Source organism: Amphiura filiformis, chromosome 13 (assembly GCF_039555335.1).
Source record: "Amphiura filiformis chromosome 13, Afil_fr2py, whole genome shotgun sequence".
NCBI lineage: Eukaryota > Metazoa > Echinodermata > Ophiuroidea > Amphilepidida > Amphiuridae > Amphiura > Amphiura filiformis.
In genome coordinates, this window is record NC_092640.1 from 30,725,991 (window position 1) to 30,746,760 (window position 20,770).

The following is a 20,770-nucleotide window of genomic DNA, read 5'->3' on the forward strand; positions in this document are numbered from 1 at the left end:
TAGCTTTTACCGTTTTTTTGTGGCATCCGTCAGAAGTCTGCGTTTCGATACCAATATTTTCGGTCAAATCTCCATTCAATTAACACGGGGAGTTGGCTAGCTATGCCTTGCCCTCACTCATATTTTACAAAAGTGCGACCATGTCTGAACATCTAACCTAGCTGTAATTTTAGGTCATGTTAGAGAAATATATTTGCTAGAAGTTTTGGAGAATAAATAAAATATTGGCTGGTTATTTTTCACACAGTGATGTTAACTAGGCAAGTGTCCATTCTTTCCAACATACATCATTTTGTTGAGGTCACGCGTCAATGGTGAGAGCACTGTGTATTGTGTATAGGAAAACGGACAGTAACTGCAGTATGTTTAGTCCAGTCCCAGCAGCTTTACGGGTGATCAGCCCTGTTTCAGCTTATTTCTGGACACACAGCAGCCGAGATCTACCAATATGCAGTAGTTCGCCTCTGATCTGGAACATGTTGGCCAGTGTTGGAAGGTTGACCAATGATGACATGTTCAACACCAGCCTGTTGACCGTTGGGAAGTAAATCTTCCTCTTCCGCGCTTTGGCCCATGATGAAAATTCGGAGCCATTGAGATAGGCTTCTCCAATATGAAGAGAATCACTACGTCCTTGTCCCCTTAGAATACTCAAGAAAACAAAGATGGAGCTTGATGTTCATGGCAAGAAACCTTGGAACTAAACTAGCCCTACCAGAAAAACAGCACCCGATCTTACCGCACTGTTCTCCAGCAGTTTAAGGACAAAGTCCGGCCGGAACATATCTCACAAGTGCTCTTGAAAGACCTGGTATTAAACCTAACCTAACAAATGCCACGAATACCAAGATAAGAGTAACAAAGGGGAAAGAACACTATCTCATCATGATTGTGTCGCTGACTGTACTGTCTACATCGTTGCAGTAGCAAAAACGAATGGCCAGGACATTTGAACATACTGGCCGTTGAATCTGATGGTTTCCTCCGCCCTAAAGCTGGCATGTTCAACAACTGAGCTAGGGAGGTAGAGGAAGCTCATTCCCTCACTCTGGTAAAATATCAGCCCGCACCTGGGAGCACCCAATGGGAAATCCAACACCAGAAACAGCATGTTAAACACTTTGCAACCGGGGTTGCAGGTGTTGGTAAAGGTAATTTTCAGCACTTACATACAAACTTTTATTTACAATACAAAAACACTCAGATATCATTACACAGATTTCCTTTGATTACACTGAATACAAAATCAATACAATTTACTGCAACTTTCAAATCTTGGGTTACATTGATTTAAATGTACACTGTGACGTCAATATTTAGTCAATTCCTGCAAATGAGGTGTCAAAATGTGCAGAAATAAATTCTACTTCCAACGCATTTTACAGATTTGTAATACAATTACCCGTTTTTGAAAAATGGTCATTATTTAAGGGGGGGTTAGTTACTTTTTTTGTGATGTTTATATGTACTATTGATTACGTATCAGTATTAATTTACTTGATTAGTGATTACGTAACAGCATTAACATGAAATTAATAGTAAAGTAGGTAATGGGGATACGCATCCTGCACAAGAATAAATAAACACAATGGGGAACGATTGCTCGCTACAAGAGGAAATTTAATAATTTAATAAGAAAGAATGAACAGTTTAGAGATCGGAAGGTATTGGGTTCGATTCCCGTGCCGGCACATTCCCTTGCTTTTTTTTTCAAGTTGGGTTGTGTGCCGGTCGGGATTTGTGTTTATTTGTTGTCATGTTTAATTGTAACACTTTGGGTTGGTAAAATGTTCATTCTTTCTTGTGAAATTTTAATTTTAATTTTAATTAAAATAGACTACACTGCAAAATCACACAAAAAGCGTGCCTTTTAAATTGTAGTATTATGTGATTAAATTAATTTTTTTGGCTTTTGTTTTTTATTGATGTTGCAAATATAGTTAAAATTGTGTCTTTCAAAATACTCGAATGTAAGTTAGTACGTGCTGGTTGGTGATAAACAATTTCTAAAAGTTTCAACTGACTTTCAGCACAAAAATCCAACTAACCTTGAATGGCTGATTTCAGTGGTTTTTTGTTTCACATAATGAGATGAGCTTGTAGTCCAACCATGTTGTTAAACAAACAATCAAACAATACTGTTATTCATGGTCTTGGACCGGGGGGGGGGGCACTTCAATATGAAATGGACATAGGTTTAGGGCTGGCACTTCCGCACTAAGGGGCAATGGGGTCAATGGGTGAGAGCATGATTTTTGGCATTCGGTGAGAGCAAAATGTAAAAAATATGGGGTCATTGGGTGAGAACATGACCCTTTTTTTCAAATGGAACCTTCGGGTGAGAGCCGAAACAGCGCCACAGAAATCTCGAATATCGAATTTCTAGTTCTAAATGGCCTCAAATTTCTTTGTTTTTTCAAAATAAGTAACAAAATCAGTGATAAATGAAATTTGCTGTTCAAATTGAAAAATAAGGGTCTTTGAGTGACAAATCAAATGGAAAAATAAGGGGTCTTTGGGTGACAGAGCATGTGTTCGTAAAAAAATATGAGATCTTTGGGTGACAGCGATGCTGAAAAAGGGGGTCTTAACAGCCCTACATACGCGTTACCTCCAAAGTGGGAGTGCCCCCCCGGTCTCACATAGTAATCCAGGGCCGACAGCAAGTTATTTCACTCAACTTGAATGAATTAAAAAAAAAATCCTTTATCTCATGTATTTATAATCTCACTATAGATTTCTGTCTTGTTTGAATAATACGAATGAGGTGCTCTTTGAGAGAAGACGGTAACCATGGTAACGTTTATATCACCCCAAAACAACGATTACATGTTCACAATGAAGTAGACTTAACAGTAAGGGTAGACGAGGTATTGTTGGTCGAAGCAGCCAAAAAAATCGATTTTCATTAGCTAAATCAATATATTATTGAAAAATGACACTTTGATGTTTTGCAAAAATTCATTCTGCAAATCTTATACTTTGAAAACTTGCTTGATTTATTGTTGTTAATGACCCGGGTTATGTACGTTTTACTAAAGTGTTGTTGTTTCAGCCCTCTTTACAACATAACTCAAGAACCACAGAATTCTTCTTCTGATCAATGCAATTTTTGCCGAAGCTCACTACCATTCGCAAGATTCTGTGAACTACCAAATCGCAACAGTTTGAAATAGTTGCTAACCTTCAGCCCGGGCCTTAAGCGTATTCAAGATTCAAATAATTGTAATTGAAGAATGATTTTCCAAAACATTTTGACCACTGCTCGTATGACGGGAATTAATAAATTGAAATGAAATTAAACAGATCATGTGACAGTTTCGTTGATATATATTATAGGTAAATACTATTTCGTGTTAGAACCATACGGTAGTATATGATACAATTATGTTGGCATAATAATGTGACGTCCCTTAAACATAAAACAGTAAAACTTCGATTTTTCGGCATTTCCCTTTGCGTGTGGTACTCCATTTCGTCATTTCTGTATATTTTCAATACATTGACGGCAGAACTCTTTGCGATAACCTTAAACAGAAATTAATTTCAACACTAAACCGATCAGTAGCCTATTATATTTACTAAATCTTGTCTTATCAAGAAGTAAAATCTACATTCCCCTCAATGAAACAATTAATACGGACGGAATTAAATAAATTATGACTGAGAAGGAAGTCAAAAACACAAAAAACGTCACAATTCTACCTATTGTGTTTTATGATTGACCTTGTGCAAGTTCATGTCTGACTGAAAATAAAGGTATTATCCGTACCAGCGCATGCATTGTGCGATTTAACTTGCATTAGCGAGTGACGAGCGATCGGTTTTAACAAGTGAATTAGACCACGGCCTTCTGGCGTAAAAATATAAAATTTATAAACCATTGGATAGTTAATAATCGCTCGCCATAAGCGACTTGGATTATGAAGTTAGCTATAAGAATAAGGAAATGCATGTTCTACACGTTGATAAATACAAATTAGTGTTTGTATTTTGGTAAATATTATGATTATATTGTACGTATGAGTGCTGTGATGGCATGGGGAATTGGGTTATCTTTCTTGCTAACAGTAAGTACAATTTGATTTCTATTTTTAAATTGTAGACTTGGTTAACATGGATAAACACTGAAAATAGCTTTCAGACATTGGTTTATACCATTTTGACTTAAATATTCGCATGTTTTAATATATGTACAAAGTGCCTATGCACATGCACAGGAGTTGATCGTCATTACTGCATTAGACTTGGTTAACAAACATTGAAAATGGCTTTCAGATTATGGCTTATACCATTTTGACTTAAATATTCGCATGTTTTTTATGTAGATTATGCCTGTGCACATGCACAGGAGTTGGTCGTCATTAATGCATGTAATGTCGCCAAGGAGATAGTTGTGTTATATGCATTGCATATAATGTTATGACGCTCATATTATTATGTTCACTGAAGAGGAAGTATTATTTTATTTTATGTGTCGCATCATGCATATACATCAAGTGTACCTTTTATTCCGAATAATGTCCACCATGATCATTATAGGTAAACATTAGAGGAAAACATGTTAATTGGGGCCTTATATTGGATCTTATGCTCAAGTACATGGGAATAAAACATGCATTTTTGTATATAATTATAAGTACGGCGACCATACATAATGAACCAATGTAGTGTTATAGGCATGTTAGGCCGTATAAAATTAATGTTTTTGTTCTCGTCCCCTCCCTCCTCAATTTCTGTGATTTGTCAGATTTTTTTTTTTTTTTTTTAGATTTTTCAATTATTTTAGACTTTGGAATGATCTATGAATTTTTCATACATATAAATAAGTTTATTAGAGAACAAGGATCACTTCCAAGTCTTTTTGTGGTACTCTAGGGGGTTTATCCCTCAGAATCTCACATTTGAAAAAAAAAAAGTGCCTCATCGTTTCTTCAAGCACTGTTGGAAAAGACCGAAAACTACTGAAAATGGTGATTTTACATTGGAAAAAAAAAAAAAAAAAAAAACCTCCCTCCCTCATCAATTCATGAAAATCCTCTGGACGAGAACCAAAATATTAATTTTATACGGCCTTATACTAAACAAGAAATGTCTTTAAAAAAGACAATGCCTCCAAGATACCAGTGGGCCGCTTTTGTTATTAGTTAAGGAGACACTTATAATGCTAGCTTTAAGGTAACGCTATTGGATATAGATTTTTGTCTGATTGAAATATGTGAGCCCATTCTCTCCTGATTACAAAACTGAAATTTTTTATTTTAATCGGATATTCGGTTACCAAAATATGGCCTGTCAAAATGGCACTTAACCAAGAAGTTGGCAACAACTTTTTATTTTTGTTATGCAATGTTGTCAGGTAGGCCTTATTTTCTAATTATAGGCCTATATGCAAGAATTATACAAAGTAAAATGTTCAGATCGGCTACAAAATAAAATGGATGCCTTTGGCAAATTTCCATTTGCATAATTAATTAGGGCCCTAATCAACTTTTCTAATAAGTGGCCCTTATTAATTATGCAAATTGAAATTTGCCAAAACGCAACCGTAATTTTGTAGTATAGTGTGTGTTCTACCCATGTACCATGCCTCAGTACCATAGCTCTTTTAATTGTAGGCCTATCTGATTATCTGAAATCTTTACTTTGCATAATTCATGCATGAATTAGAAAATCATCTGGCAACTGGACTTGTCAAAAATATAGAAAATAAAAAGAAAGTTGTTCCCAATTTTTTTTGGTTTCGCGCCATTTTGACAGGCCATATCTCAAGAACCGAATGTAATCTACAGGGCATAAGTTTTAACATACTATAGTATTATTTAAATAGAAAGAAAATCTAAATTTGTGCATTAGCCAATAGGGCCACGGTCACCTAAAGCCATCTTGCAATCTTGCAGATAATTCTGATGTATGAAATAAGACCTTCAAACTTTCAGATATGAAGAGTTCCAGGTGCAGGCAGCCGTTTCTGTTTTTTAAATATAGGCCTAAGTTGTATCAAGAGTCATTTCTTGTGGATTTTTTGACTGAAAATTACAATTGTAACGTTTCAGAGTAACACATTTTTGTATCAGATTCTTTTATGCTTGTTTATTATATTTTGTATTCAGGACTAAAATAATATTAATATTATTATATTTAGGGGAGTCTTTTCATAGGCCATTACTTTTTTTTGTATATGTGTAATTGAATAAAAATCAAAAACATTATTGTTTTGTTTTCTTTCCTTCATTTGTGCTTTGTTTTGCATCGAAAGGGCCAATATCAACACCTTGTTTGTAAGAAGTATTGTGTGGGAAAGATGATTCTTGCATTTTATTTTATAAACAACAAGCAAATTTCTCAGTCATAGTCTTGAAACGGTCATGGGTATATGCATGCAAAAATATTGCAACAGTACTCAGTAGAATGTAAAAAACTGACATAGGCCTACATACCACCAACATAACCAACCACGTATGGGAATTGGGGAAGCAAATACTTTAAAACGAATTATTCCGAATTATATCAACGCAATAAAATTGCAATACTTTAGTACAGCAATGAAGCTGGGCGGAAATTAGAGTACTTGTCAGAATATAAATTTGTACAATCGGCCTACATGCCGGGCAATGTGCGGCATTTTAGGTGTCAATTTCAAATCAAACTACCTCCTGGCGGAGGCAGAAAAAGACAGAAATGAAGTCAAACAAATATGACATCACATCACATGGAATGTTTGTTCAAACGGCCGCTCCGTGCGGTTTCTCTGGGTATAGTGTAGACTGCTTTGCATTGCCTTTTGAGAAACAATTTACACCACTATAGGCCTATGCCATTCCGGTTTCAGGATGGGAATTGTTCTCGTTCTGAATTATTATGAGATTGAAGAATTTCCAAAAGGGGATAGGGGCCTACCAATTAGGTATAGAGAAGACTGGTGTCACTACAATAATGTCAGAGGAATGGAACCACGAACCCCCGGCACGAACCACACGCATCACACAAACTCCCCCCCCCCCCCCCACACACCCCCTCCACACAACACACTCTCATATACACCCCTACGTATTCAAACCACGCACCAATTATGTAAGCTGTATCTAGTTTGACCAGTTTCCGGATATGCCGTAGATTTATAGCAGAACTATGAAAACATTCATCTGACAGACATCCTATTTTCAACAATCACAAACGAACATCCCCTACCCTTCCAACCACCCACATACCATATGCTCTTATACCCACCCAACACCCCACGCATCTACTTTGCCCATCCCTCACAAACATATCGATCACGCCCCATACATTCCCCACACATACACCCCTTCAAATAAACATACATAATCACTTTTTACACACACAAGATTGCAAGCAATGTAGTTTTACCATTTTCCGGAATACCACTGAGTAAAAGATTTACTCTAAGGAAGCACATCGGCCATCAAACACCCACAAACACACCCCTCCTATACACCCACCCCTCACTCATCCTATTTATAAACACGCCCCAACACACGAGTGCACCCCATCCCACCACTCACCGCCACGCCCACACAAGCACTCAATCACGACACAAGCAAGCTGTGCAAGCAATGTAGTTTTACCATTTCCTGGATTACCGCCGAGTAATAGATTTGCAACTGTTTATAAGGAACAATACATACCTTAACACATCCCACTCCCCGAAGTTCCTCCCATACACACCCCCACCCATCCGGCCATCCACCCTGTTCCTGCTATCAAACGTGGATGTTGTGGATTATACTGAGGACGTAACTTTCACTATCTGACCGTGGACACGCCTGGTCAAACTGCAGCGAATCGTGTACCTTTTACATATGGGTATTACATAGCCTAAAATACATATTTTTACGCAATCAGCAATTCATTGTAGCTATAAAACAAAGCAAGGACGGTTGCAGGTGCGTCCTCGTTTGATAGTTAAGAAGAAGCAGATACGTGTCCTCGTTTTGTACCTAATTAAATGCCCTGCAGTTATTGCTACCATTACAGGAATACCATTTCATATACTAATCATACTGCAGTTACTGTCCGTTTTCCTATACACAATACACAGTGCTCTTTCCCATTGACGCGTGACCTCTACAAATAGCCTACGTTAAAAGCATGGGGATATGCCTAGTTAACGTCGCTGTGTGAAAAATAACCGGCCAATATTAAAAGTACTCTTCTAAAATTCTAGACAATATAGTTTTGTAACATGTCCTAAATTTTTAGCTAATTTAGATGTTTGGAAATATGCGTACTTTGGTGTTTTAGGAAGGATATGTAAACGACAGATAACACCAAAAAATATGAAGAAATTATTTCCAAACCGTGTTAAGTCTGCAAACCACCATGTTTCTCATTTTCAAGAACGCTGGTTAACAATAAGCACGTATTGTCTCATTTCGTAAACAAAGACCACACACAATTGTTCTCTAGCGCTCGCTTTATAATCGTTCACCCAACTGAAAGTATAATCCCAGCTCATTGCTCCATTGTACGTGTAAAGCAGACACATATGTTGTGTGTATTTAACCAGAGAAGATATGATTTAATCAGTTGAGCTGTTTTCAATGAGTGTTATCTTGGTTTAATAGCTTTTAATGGGGTTTAAGTCCTGCAAAGGTCGAGTTGAATTCTACTGTAGACATGACTGCATCATGTAAACTCTTCTATACAACATTACACACAATCTGTTAATTGGAAGCTAAACATAATAAAGCATACATACAACTACGCCAACAACAATAACAAAACTGGGGAAATGCTCCATGATGCTACCCGTAGCCCTTAATTGAAATAATTTAAAATAAATAATCAATTAAGTAACCAATTGGAGACTGCTTGCTATCTGAGGTTCTAGAGGGTCCAAACAAGAATTATACAGTAAGAAATAGCAAATAAGTAGGGATTTTGTGAAAATCTACTGCCTGGGCGAAGCATGCTTCGATTTTACTGATATTCCAGCATAATAGTAGTATGTACTCAAGTAAAATTCTCTGAGAGTTCCAAATCGAGGGGAAAAAATGTTTTTTTGCCACACCCTATTGTCCATGTGACCCCGAAGTTCTTGCTACGCCCCTGAACCTCTGTCTCCTTATTTTTTTATCAAACAGAAATGCATTTAAACAGCTATTGAATACAAACTCTTAATGGTAGACTAGGTATTGTTGGTTGAAGCAGCCACAAAATCGGTTTTCATTATCTAAATCAATATATTATTGAAAAATAACACTTTGATGTTTTGCAATAGTTTATTCTACAAATCATATACTTTGAAAACTTGCTTAATTTATTGTTGTTAATGAGTTATGTACGTTTTGCAAAAGTGTTGCTGTTTCAGCCCTCTTTACAACAAGAACCATAGCACCTATAAAAAACTATATCTGTTAATATATTTCGTCGGCAGAATGCTACACTATCGTAAGTGCAGTTTGGACAGTTTTACATGAGGAGCATATTTGGGTTTTGCGTAGCCGTTTGTTTCCAAGTAGCCATAAAATGACATGGGAATGTAAAGCAATTTAATTTTGATAATTATATACTACAATAATTGGTATTAAAGTTAATAAATAGATTACTGATTAAAATGTCGTAAGTGCCACATACGATAGTGTTGCACTCAAATAGAAGTTAGTGTAGAGTGCAACACTATCGTATGTGCCACTTACGATAGTGTTGCACTCAAATAGAAATTAGTGTAGAGTGCAACACTATCGTATGTGCCACATACATGACATACGATAGTGTAGCATTGACTGCTAAATTAGGATATTCGTAATATCGGCTCAAATTTCCAGTATCTGTCATTTTATGTTACTTAACAACTGTTAATTTATTTCGGCACATAATATTTACAATAGAAAGACACCTTTTGCCCTAATGTTATCTCTCAAGATGTATTACTGAATCTAAGAATAAAAACACTGGATTTGTCGTCTCAACTAGGCAGCTTGGTCCAAGAAAGTAGCGTATGTGGCACATACGAGGGTCTTGCAGCAGATGGAAAAACAAAATTAGCGTGCACGACTATCGTAAGTGGCACATACGATAGTGTTGTACGCATTAATAAAATTGCAAATGCACTTGCGATATTTTATTTTATTAACTAAAAAATAATTAAGCAATTTTGAAACTTAAAACCTGGTTTAAAATTTTGTTTTTATAATAAATTATATGGCCTTCCATAATTCGTCAACATCTCAAATTGGACAAAAATGTCACTTACGATAGTGTAGCACTTTGCCGACGATTTGAATTCTATATACACACTCGCTATACAATGATCAATGCAATTTTTGCTAAAGCTCACTACCATTCGCAAGATGCTGTGAACTACCAAATCGCAACAGTTTGAAATAGTTGCTAACCTTAACTCCTCGTATATATCTATTTCATTTGCTTGTTTTGTTTCAGGTGCTCTACTTAGCCGATCACACAGAAGCCTTGACAATAGACCCAACCGTCCCCATGTGTAACTGTCAACCACCACCATGTCTTACTGTAAATGGAAAGCCCATTATATTTCCCGGAAAATTCAATGAAACAAATAGCATAGACAAAGAAGTCATTCCAGTCAACCCTGTAGTGCAGATTTCATGCCCTGTAATTGATCCGCTTGTTTCATTCGGCCCACAACACGAAAGCTCGTACTTCTTTCACCGTAGTGTTTGTGTTAAACGCTCGTTGGATGAGTTACAAGAAACAAACTGGGTTGCTACTGATGAGTTGGACAATGGGAGACAATACTGTACAGCATTGAATGCTGATCTTTTTGGTAAGTTTCTTGAATTGGACTATTCCTGTTGAAATCCATACACCCCCTATGGAAGACATGTCCTTAATCTTCCACACAGGGAGTGTGGTTTTCAAACGGAGTTATCTCAATTGGGGACTCCAAATGGGGTTACCTGAATTGGTGACTTCATTTGAAATCTACACCACCTGTTTGGGAGATTAAGGTCATGGTCTTCCATAGGGGGTTATGGATAGCAACTGGAATAGCCCAATGCCAATTCATTGTGTTGGATTTTCCCCGTAAAATTAAAATGACAACAAATAATTAACAACAATTAAACATGTCTTCAACAATAAAAAAAAATACAATGATAGTTGTATAACCACATTGTTAAAAACAACATGTACAGTATAGAGGTTGTGCAATAATTATGAGCCCCCGGGGGTAAAATTTCGAAACGGCTCGCCAAAATCGCTTGCCCCCTCTCGGTCCGATAAAAATCACTTGCCCCCCCTTCTCGGCCCGCCAAAAATCTTTGCCCCCCCCTCCTTGCACATGCCAAATTTTTGGGATCCCAATTTGCAATAAACGGTCTATATACATGTTGCGAGCGCAGCGAGCAGGAACATTTGCGTACGGTTTTCCTAAGCCTTTTTAGAGCGTTTTGTTTAAAAGGCGCCCCAAGAATGTGTGCCAAAAATCACTTGCCCCCCCTCTCGACTTGCCAAAAATTGTTTGCACCCCTTTCGGCTCGCCAAAAATGTCTTCCCCCTTCCATTTTACCCTCCCCAGGGCTCATAATTATTGCACAGCCCCTATAAACCCAATGCTCCTTAAAGTACATCATATCATAATTATTTCATTTATAGAGGTAATCAACCCTTTCTCTCACCCTTTCTGCATAGACGTCCACTTCCAACAAGCTATCTGCATGTTGTTTTAAAATTCAGCCAAAATATATTCTGAACAAAGTATAGAATTTAGATGTCTATTTAAGTTTTTCAGCTCACAATACTAAAATCATAAAAAGTAATATAAATAGTAAAACATCCAATTAAAATGGTTAACTCAAAATTTGTTTAGTCTGTGGATAAAGGATTTGTACATATTTTTGATTCGAACTGAAACCAACTTTGTTAAATTTTCCTTTTAAGGACCACCAACAACAATGACATCAACGTCATATGGCATGACAACGACATCAGCAACGTCAACAGATGACGATACATCAACAACAGACGACATAGCTGACGACACCAAGAAGAGTACTAGTACAACGGAACAAAGTACCAATATGACTACCAAGCCGCGCTGTGGCTCGGAAAATGGTAATAAGGAAGATTGAAATCTTCCTTCGTTGTTTGTTGTCAGTCTTTTCGCTCTCTTGTTTTTGTTTTATGCTGTCATCTACAAGTACTACATTTGTAAAAGCAAGTAATTTTGATATTCACTGACCTGACCGCATATATACAAAAACTCCTTAAAAGAAGGTTGGAAAGTTTTTCAAGCGTCTATATCTCAGATTATTTATGACATGTTCATATCGTGCTGCATATGGACAGCTAATTTATTCCCCTTTACAATGACGCCACAATTGAAAGAAGCACCCCTTTTCACGACAGAGTACACCTCTTGTGAATGTAGTGGGGTCTCAAACAGAATGTGCAAAATTGACCATTATTCTGTGCAGCAAGTTGCAATCTGGGACCTTATGCAATCCTCAAGATGACAATGTAACGTTTTCCCCCACAGAACCAGGGTAATCAACGACTACCTACAGAATAATAATATGCATGATACGGGAGTAGTCTAGATACAATGGAATGGCTTGCCATCAGCCCAGACTGTGACCTCAACCCGATTGAACACTTGTGGGACCAGCTTTGCTGCCTATTGCAATCACATTGAATGACCTGCGACGAATCCGGGTTGATTCATGGAATGTCATCCCACAGTAACGTGTGACCAGGCTGGTGAGCAGAATGAGGAGGTGCCAGGCTGTCTTTCCCAAATTCCCACCCGCTATTGAGGTTATGTAGTTGTTCGAGCACAGAACAATGGGCAATTTGGCACATTCTGTTTGAGCCCCCCCCCCCCAATTCACAAGACATGTACTCAGCCGTGATAAAGGTGATTGTTTCAAATGCGGTGTCATAGTAAAGGAAAATAATTTTGTTGTCCATCGATATACAATACCGTATGAACATGTCACGAATAATCTGAGATATAGATGATTGAAAAAACTTTGCAAACTTTAATTTGTATTTCTAACAATTTCTTATAAAAATAACATAAACTATGACTATTTTTCTCGTGTATGAAATAGGTTAATAATCAATATCTCAGTACGCTTGTATTAATTTTGTACAATTTCTCGAGCAACAAGTGATACGCATTTATTAACCCTATGAAAACTACCTGCCGATTGGCCAAAAATAAGTGTTCATTATCCATTGGCCCAATCAGCAACATTGTTAGAATAATTTCAACACGCAAAAAAATTGGGGTGAATTATTTGCAAAGCTCCATTCTGATTGGTGACTAAAGTGAAGATATCATGTAATTGACTAATCAGAGGCAATGTTAGATCGGCAGGTGAATGAAGTTGATATAGAAGTCGAATTAAATTTGGCATTGCATTTCGCAAACTCCCCTGCACACCGACACCGCCTGGCTAATAATTATTTGGTGCAGAAGGGACACTAAAATGAATACACGGGATCGATACACGTGAATTGCTATGCACGATTTTGATATCAGACGAAAATCTTCTGATACCGGGTTAGAAAATGATGAATATCTCCCGTCATGATTTTTTTCTCAAGAAACCAGATTTGGTCTCATAAACTTGGAAATACGTGTTGAACAGATATGATAGTCGCTAGAATGCGCTTTGAAAATTGGCCGTGCGCTTTGAACTCAAAATTTGACCATTTTATATTGCGTTGGTCCTGTTATGGACTACAGCGTGCAGCGTGTAGTACAGCTGCACTCACTGTAGGCAGTATAAAAGTCGATGACCATTGACCTCAATGGGGTATACAAGCTTAATCACGCACAACCAAGATCGATTACCCGGCTATTGTGAGTAGCCTTAGTTATGTCCCTCGACTAATTATTAGTTTAAAAGAGCTTTAAAGGTTTGAACCAAATGGCTAATCGTGGCTGTGGATTTAACCTACCATGGCGATTCCTGCCATGAAGATATAGGGTCGATGACACTGTGCCCTGTCTTCAGAGTACATGGGGACATTTGGTTGAAAATTCAATACAAATTGTATGTTGATTATAATGAGCATTTCAAAGGTTATCTGAATATAGATTATTGGATTGTTGTGAGACTCAGAGGATATGATTTCAGCTCTTTGTTACAAGTATGAATTAAATGTAGCCCTATTTAGCACACATTCTTATTTAGTGTTTAACATGAAAATCCTTGAGTAGTATGTCATTGGTGATATTCCTCCGGGGATATTCCCATCTGGTTAGTTGTGCCATACACAAAATTAGGCCTACTAGCATTAGGCCTAGTACTTGTCAATGTAAAATTATGGAACATGATCTTTATCCATGGCGTTGTCTTGTTTAAGACAGTTCTTATTTCTGAATGAAGCGTTTCGATGTTTGCTATTCATGTTACTACGATATAGTGATTTATATTGTGTTTTCTAAAATACAAATGTTAAGACTTATTTTCTTGATTTCTCCTTAGATATAGGGAGTACCTGTGTTGATAAAGGTGCACTTTCTACCCGATCACGATGCAGAAACTGTGGCTGGTTGGTTCTCTTGTTTCTTCTGCTTCTGCCTCTGTCTTATGCGGCTTGGCGTTATCGCCATAAAATAAGAATTTGGATTCGAAGGTAGGCCTATATAAATAACACTACTAATGTAATTTTAACAGAATTAAGCGATTCTATTTTACAAAGAAGGATATGATTTATATACAAAATTAAAATAACAATCTCTTGCAAAAATAGCCAGTAGGTAACACCCGGGGTAACACTCCTTTTCAAGACTGGTCCAAAAAGACTTTTCAAAACTGAGGTCATGACTACGGTATGTTTCTGTCCGATTGTAAGATGTTTGAGAGACTGATCCACAATCAATTGTACTTCCACCAGAATTATAATTAACCTTATTTCTTCCAACCAATCTGGCTTCAGACCTAAACACCTGCTCATCAGTTAAAAACCCTTAATTATATCCTCAAAAATGGCCATCTTATTGGAAGCATTTTTATCATGTTTACAGATCTCGAGAAGGCCTTTGATACGGTCAGCAATTTCATTTTTCTCAATATACTAAAATTATTTGGTATCACAGGTCTGGGTCTAGATTGGCCATGTTGGTAAGAGCCAAGAGCATGAAGGTAGTATCTAGTAGAGAAGGAGTGAGCTCGCGTTAAGCTCATTACGTAAGTCCTATTGTAATCACAATAGGCCTATATAGAGACAGATAAACTTTTGATCTAATGATCATCGCCGACAATTTTTGCAATGACTCCGTCTCATGAGGGTTCAAATCACGTATGCGCAAAACATGTATTATGGATGCGCATACATTCACTTAGCTGTTGAAATTGATTATTCATATAATATGCTTTTTTAAGGACGGATAAAATTGTTTTAACCACTGTTTTAAAAATACAAAGATCTTATTAAAAATAAATTGCTCATTCATAAGTTCAGAAATGCTCCCATCAAACGAGGTGTATCTCAATGTTGCCCGGTACTGCCCGGGGTGGTCCGAGTTTATTTGTCTACCCAAAACTTACACAATTGTTCCTCCCCGAGGTTTCAAAATTAACCGCGTCCTGAGCCCTCTTTTTAACTAGCCAATGAAAGAGATATAAAGCATAATGTGCATCATTTTCATCAAGTTAGAATGACTTATGCTGTTTTAACATATTTAGAGCGCATACAATTGTGCGATCATGCATGAAGATCATAAGTGATAATCGTGTTACATAATCAAAACGTTGACTGGAAACCTCAAAGGCGCGGCAATTATGATTGTACAATAGAATGCGTGCCAGCTTTCTCCTTTACTACCTGCTACTACCTTCATGGTAAGAGCCATAGTCAGGTGAAATCGGAACGGGGAAATGTAAAACCCACCTTTTTTTGTTATCTTTATTTCCTTATCAGGGCAAATTTTTCATACAATAGATCAATGAATGTCGTTTTGAGCAACACTAAATGTTGTTTAAATCCGCCCATTGTTGTAGTCAGGATATTTGGGGGGGGGAGGGTGACGACTTACGACTTTAAAGGCAAGGATTTGACGAAAATTTGCAGTGTTCTCGGTTGTTGTTTTAATAAAAAACGAAAGCACTGTGCAAATACTCAGGGTACGATAGAAACAGCATGCATCAGTATACTTATCGGGGTATATAATGCTAAAGGAACAAACTATACGCAGTGCCCTAAAAGAGTGTAAAGACGTGGGCATGTTCTATATAAATAGATGAAGTATATAGTATATAATTTCATTGTTGAATATAATCATGATTATTGCAGTTATTACAAACCATCTGATGATGATCCAGAAGCGAATTGCAGCCCAAGTGCAGCCTCGTCTCTTGACGCATCAAAGAATACCGGTACTGCAGCCACGCAAAAAGAAAAGGATGATCCAAAGAATGCTGCTGGAACCTATAATAATCCTGCATATGAGGAGAATGAGGTGGGAAAAGTTAATGATAAAACAAAGGAAAACAAAAAGAACAGTGTGGATGAACAAACGAATAACAATGATGATAAAAAAGATTCAAAATCGGACCAAAGAAATAATACAAAGACAGAAAGTAATAATGGTATGGAAGAAAATTCAAAACCAAAAGAAGGAACATTTAAAACGGCTGCAATTCAAAAGGCAGCTGCGAATGATAGTGGTAAAAATAGAAAGCATTCGGGAAACAGAAAGAGTGGAACAGGACAGGGCAAATTGAAGACTCTTCCCGATTGATATCGATCGCTATATGTTGAAGTGCGACACTGAAAATGTACCCGATCACTCCATGGAAGCATATAGCGATAATTTTAGATTTCTTCAACACGTAATGCTCCTAGAGCACAAGTCAAAGCGACGCAACCGCAAATATTGATTTACTAAGTATGGCAAAAATAGTCTCGTGATCCATAGGTTGTGGGTTCGAGCTAGCCTGAATCCTTCTGGCCTCTAATGGCGGCGCCTTTTTTACCCACAATCCTTCACGTTGCCTTATTCGAGCACAGTGGAGCGGCCGTGCGTGAGTATTCGAGGACTGGAGGATCGAGTCTAGGTTCGAGCCCCTGTTGGATTCTACCATTTCTTTAATTTATTATTGTATTTTTCCTAGAGATTGATTTAACGATCATCTGACATAAATCTGAAGTAAATAGCTGCCAGAAATATGTAGTAAAGTAGTCACTTGTGCTCCAGGAGCGTACCATGTTGAAGAAATCTCAAATATGCGAAATATAATTATACTCAGCAAACACAAAATGTTCTTAAAATGTTATAAACGTGTTTTTTGGTCAGTTTAATAACATTGAAATGTCGGGTTATATAAAGATCATAAAACGTTTTCAAACTACGTTTTATATGAAAAAAAAACACTAGAAAAACATTTCAAAAATGTTGGCAAAATGTTATTATAAAATATTTTTGGCAAATATTCATGCAAAATATTTTATATACTTTGAAATAACATATTATTAAAAAGTTTTATAAATACCCTTTGTATAACCCAACATGTAAACGTTTTCTTTGCTGTTCAAAACCTCTTTATACTGTCCTTAGTCTAAGATTACCAATGTATAACATAGCATCATAATTATTATTCAATATATAGTACGCAATATCAAAGGTATACTTTCACTTTTCTTTTTTGTGAAATACCACAAAATAAATCAAAATTGTTTAAAACATTCAAATAGTTTACCAATTTGGGTTTGAGCTTTGAATATACCGGATAATATGAATAATTATGATAATAATGATGCTATACACTGTATAGTATACAGTCACTGTCACTGTATAGTATACATTGACAGTAATCTGATCATGATGCTGAATCTGATGTTATACCACTTTTCGTTATATCGAGGGCTTTTAAAGACCTATAACTGGTTATGTCCACTTTTAATGTTAAGTTATTGTTTTGCTGTAAGTTTAGTTTTTTTTCTTAAAAAGAATTAAAAAATTTAAACCTATATAGCTCAAAACATCACTTTTGGATATAGCCAGTTCTGGTTCTCAAGCTGAATTTATACTAAGAGTATAGGCTAAGAGTCGGCTCATAATGTTAATATTTTGTTATTTTTGATAATTGGTTATATAAAAGTTAAGAACATGTGTTTTCCAAAAATTAGAATGCATAACTTGAAATTAGTCTAGTCTTTTCAAGTCTAGGGTTTGATTGTCACAGAATACGAAAACACTCTAAAACGCATGTTTGGCCCTTATTTAAAAAAAATTAGACATATATTAAAATTTTACTTTTATTGCCAGTTATAACTAACTATAAGATTAAGATTTAGCTATATATTTCATTTGGCAAAACAGGATAATATTTTTTAATCCAAAAAAATTAGTGCTGTTTTTTTCTGGAATGTGACCTGACACCACAAATGGACTGACTGGCGGCATTTCACTTTTTGAGAAATTGGGCAGGCAACGCTGCCTCAAAATAAGCTTCACATTGATTGATCAAATTATGTGTCCAAATTTGTTTCTTAGCAAAAAAACAGGAAAATAGTTGAGAATCCTTTGTTTTCTGCTTTTTGAGAGGATTAATGGAAGAATGGGTCGACCATACCTCAAAACAGGCTCTGTCGACATTACAACCCATTCGTGGTGGGTAGTCACAAATAAGTCGTGTTCACACAGTCGGATATAACTGAGATATTACCGGTAATAAGCGACTCATAACCAGTAATAAATTTACTAATAGTGACTTATTACCGGTATTAAGGGACTTATGTCCGATCGTGTGAACACGACTTTAGATACATAGATACCGTTCACGTAGAGATGTAAAGGAATTTAAATCGTGTGCTTTCAGTGTATAGATTTGGGTCAAAATAATAATAAGAAATTGGTTCAAATAGATTAATCTATTCAAAACTTTAATAAACCACGCAATCCTACCTGTCTGCCGATGTCATATTTGAGGTTCTTATTTCACAGCAAAAACAAGAATTAATATAATTATGAACAATTTTGAGTAACACTTGATAAAAACTTTGGTATTAACATTTGAACGGCATGTACATTTTGAACATATTATGTTAAGGGGCCGACCGTTCACAAACACTTGTTGGGGGGGGGGGGCTGATGCAAAAAAGGGGGGGTAACAATTTTTGACCATGCTAAGGGGGGGGTCCTGAAAAAACTTTTCCTGGGAAAATTGAGTTTATATGCATTTCTATGGGGTTGACCCATAATTTTCATGTCAAAAAAAAAGGGGGGGGGGCCTGAAATTTTTGAGATCTCAAAACGGGGGCCCCGAAAAATTTTTGTGATGAAATTGTTTTGCATCAGGCCCTCCTATCGAGTGCTTGTGAACGGTCCCTAAATTCGTAACGTTTATCTTTTAAAAGTTGATTTTATTAACATGTGTGCTACATTGAACACACTTTTTAATGTGCTCATATTACAATAAATTAACATTTCCGTTAAAATATTAACACTTTTATTAACACTTCTGTTATTTTTTGAAAGGAAGTGTATATAAAAGTGTTTAAATTTGGACAGAAATGTTAATTATTAACACTAAGAACTTGTTTGTACGGATACGTTAAAATCGATGTAACATAGCTCAATACAGGAAAATTAGTTGACACGTGTAAAAATCTGGAAAAAAAAAAGAAATTTTGTTTGCAGACATTTTATTTTTTTAAATTTCAGTCAAAATCAATGGTTGAATATGGAATTTTAAACAGTTTTATTGTAAACTAAACGATTAGCATTGAACTATGTTTCATCTTACAAACATAATACAGGAGTAACTTTAATTTTGACCGCTTAAAACATGCCAAATTAAACTTTGACCTTTTTGTGCCTCATATAACTCAGAATAAATTATTATTTTAAATTATTAAAACACAAACGCAAGTGCTTTATTTTCTGACTGATTGATGAATAAACCCTACTTTGTATTCATTTTACACCCTATACATAGAAGAGCTTATGAAAACATGATGATCATAATTATTATTTTATACGCTTGTGGCACCTTTTTGAAATATGGCGGGCACAAAAGGAGAGGGCGTACTTTGATTTGGGTAATCTTTTGTCAGCTGAAGCATACAAAAGATTATCCAAACCAAAGTACGCCCTCTCCTTTTGTGCCCGCCATATTTGAAAAAAGGCTAATTATAATATATGCATGGCGTCATTCACACAGTGATTCTAGCGCAAGTGTGAAAAAAATTAAAATTGTTTATAAAAGTGCAGGATAAGTCATTCATATTGTCATCATTTAGTATTTTTGAAATGATAAATTTGTCAAAAAACGAAGAAAACAGAAGTATTGACAAAGCTGAAGCCTCATTCATATGCATGCAGCTAATTTATATAGGGACCTACTGTCAGTATATAAATGACAGATTCATGCAAATACACGGCTTTCGTCTGAACCACAAGCAGGCTATGTTAGTACATTTATGGCAATGAGTGACAAAGGTACCAAAATCTGAATTTGATGATTTTTATGATCGTCTGGATAAGCACACTGAATGGGCCTTTAAGGGGGTACTACACCCTTCGATAAATTTGTGACTATTTTTGCACTTTTCTCAAAACTTTTCAAATTGACAAGGTGTCCAACTCATTGATAAGATTACCCATTTCATTTTGAAATGATTCTGTGGCTCTGATAAGACAAACTATTCAAATTTCATTTTAAAGTCATTTTTGATAAGAACCTATTCAATTTTTAACAAGAACCTATTCATTTTTTTTAAATGACAAGGCAATCTGCCGATCAAATTTGACGAGTTCCTTGTCATTTTGATGAGAATATCCGATTCATTTTGAAGAGAAATATGTTCA

At 36.2% G+C, this 20,770-nt stretch overlaps 1 protein-coding gene across 1 annotated transcript; it reads left to right on the top strand.

Moving 5' to 3' along the window:
- Positions 1-3,879: 3,879 nt before the first annotated feature.
- Positions 3,880-17,236, top strand: LOC140168236 (uncharacterized). The gene is made up of 5 exons (XM_072191571.1): positions 3,880-4,070; positions 10,408-10,768; positions 11,884-12,057; positions 14,442-14,592; positions 16,252-17,236. The coding sequence occupies exons 1-5, from the start codon at positions 4,023-4,025 to the stop codon at positions 16,697-16,699; spliced, it is 1,182 nt and encodes a 393-aa protein (XP_072047672.1). The 5' UTR covers positions 3,880-4,022; the 3' UTR covers positions 16,700-17,236.
- The last annotated feature ends 3,534 nt before the right edge of the window (positions 17,237-20,770 follow it).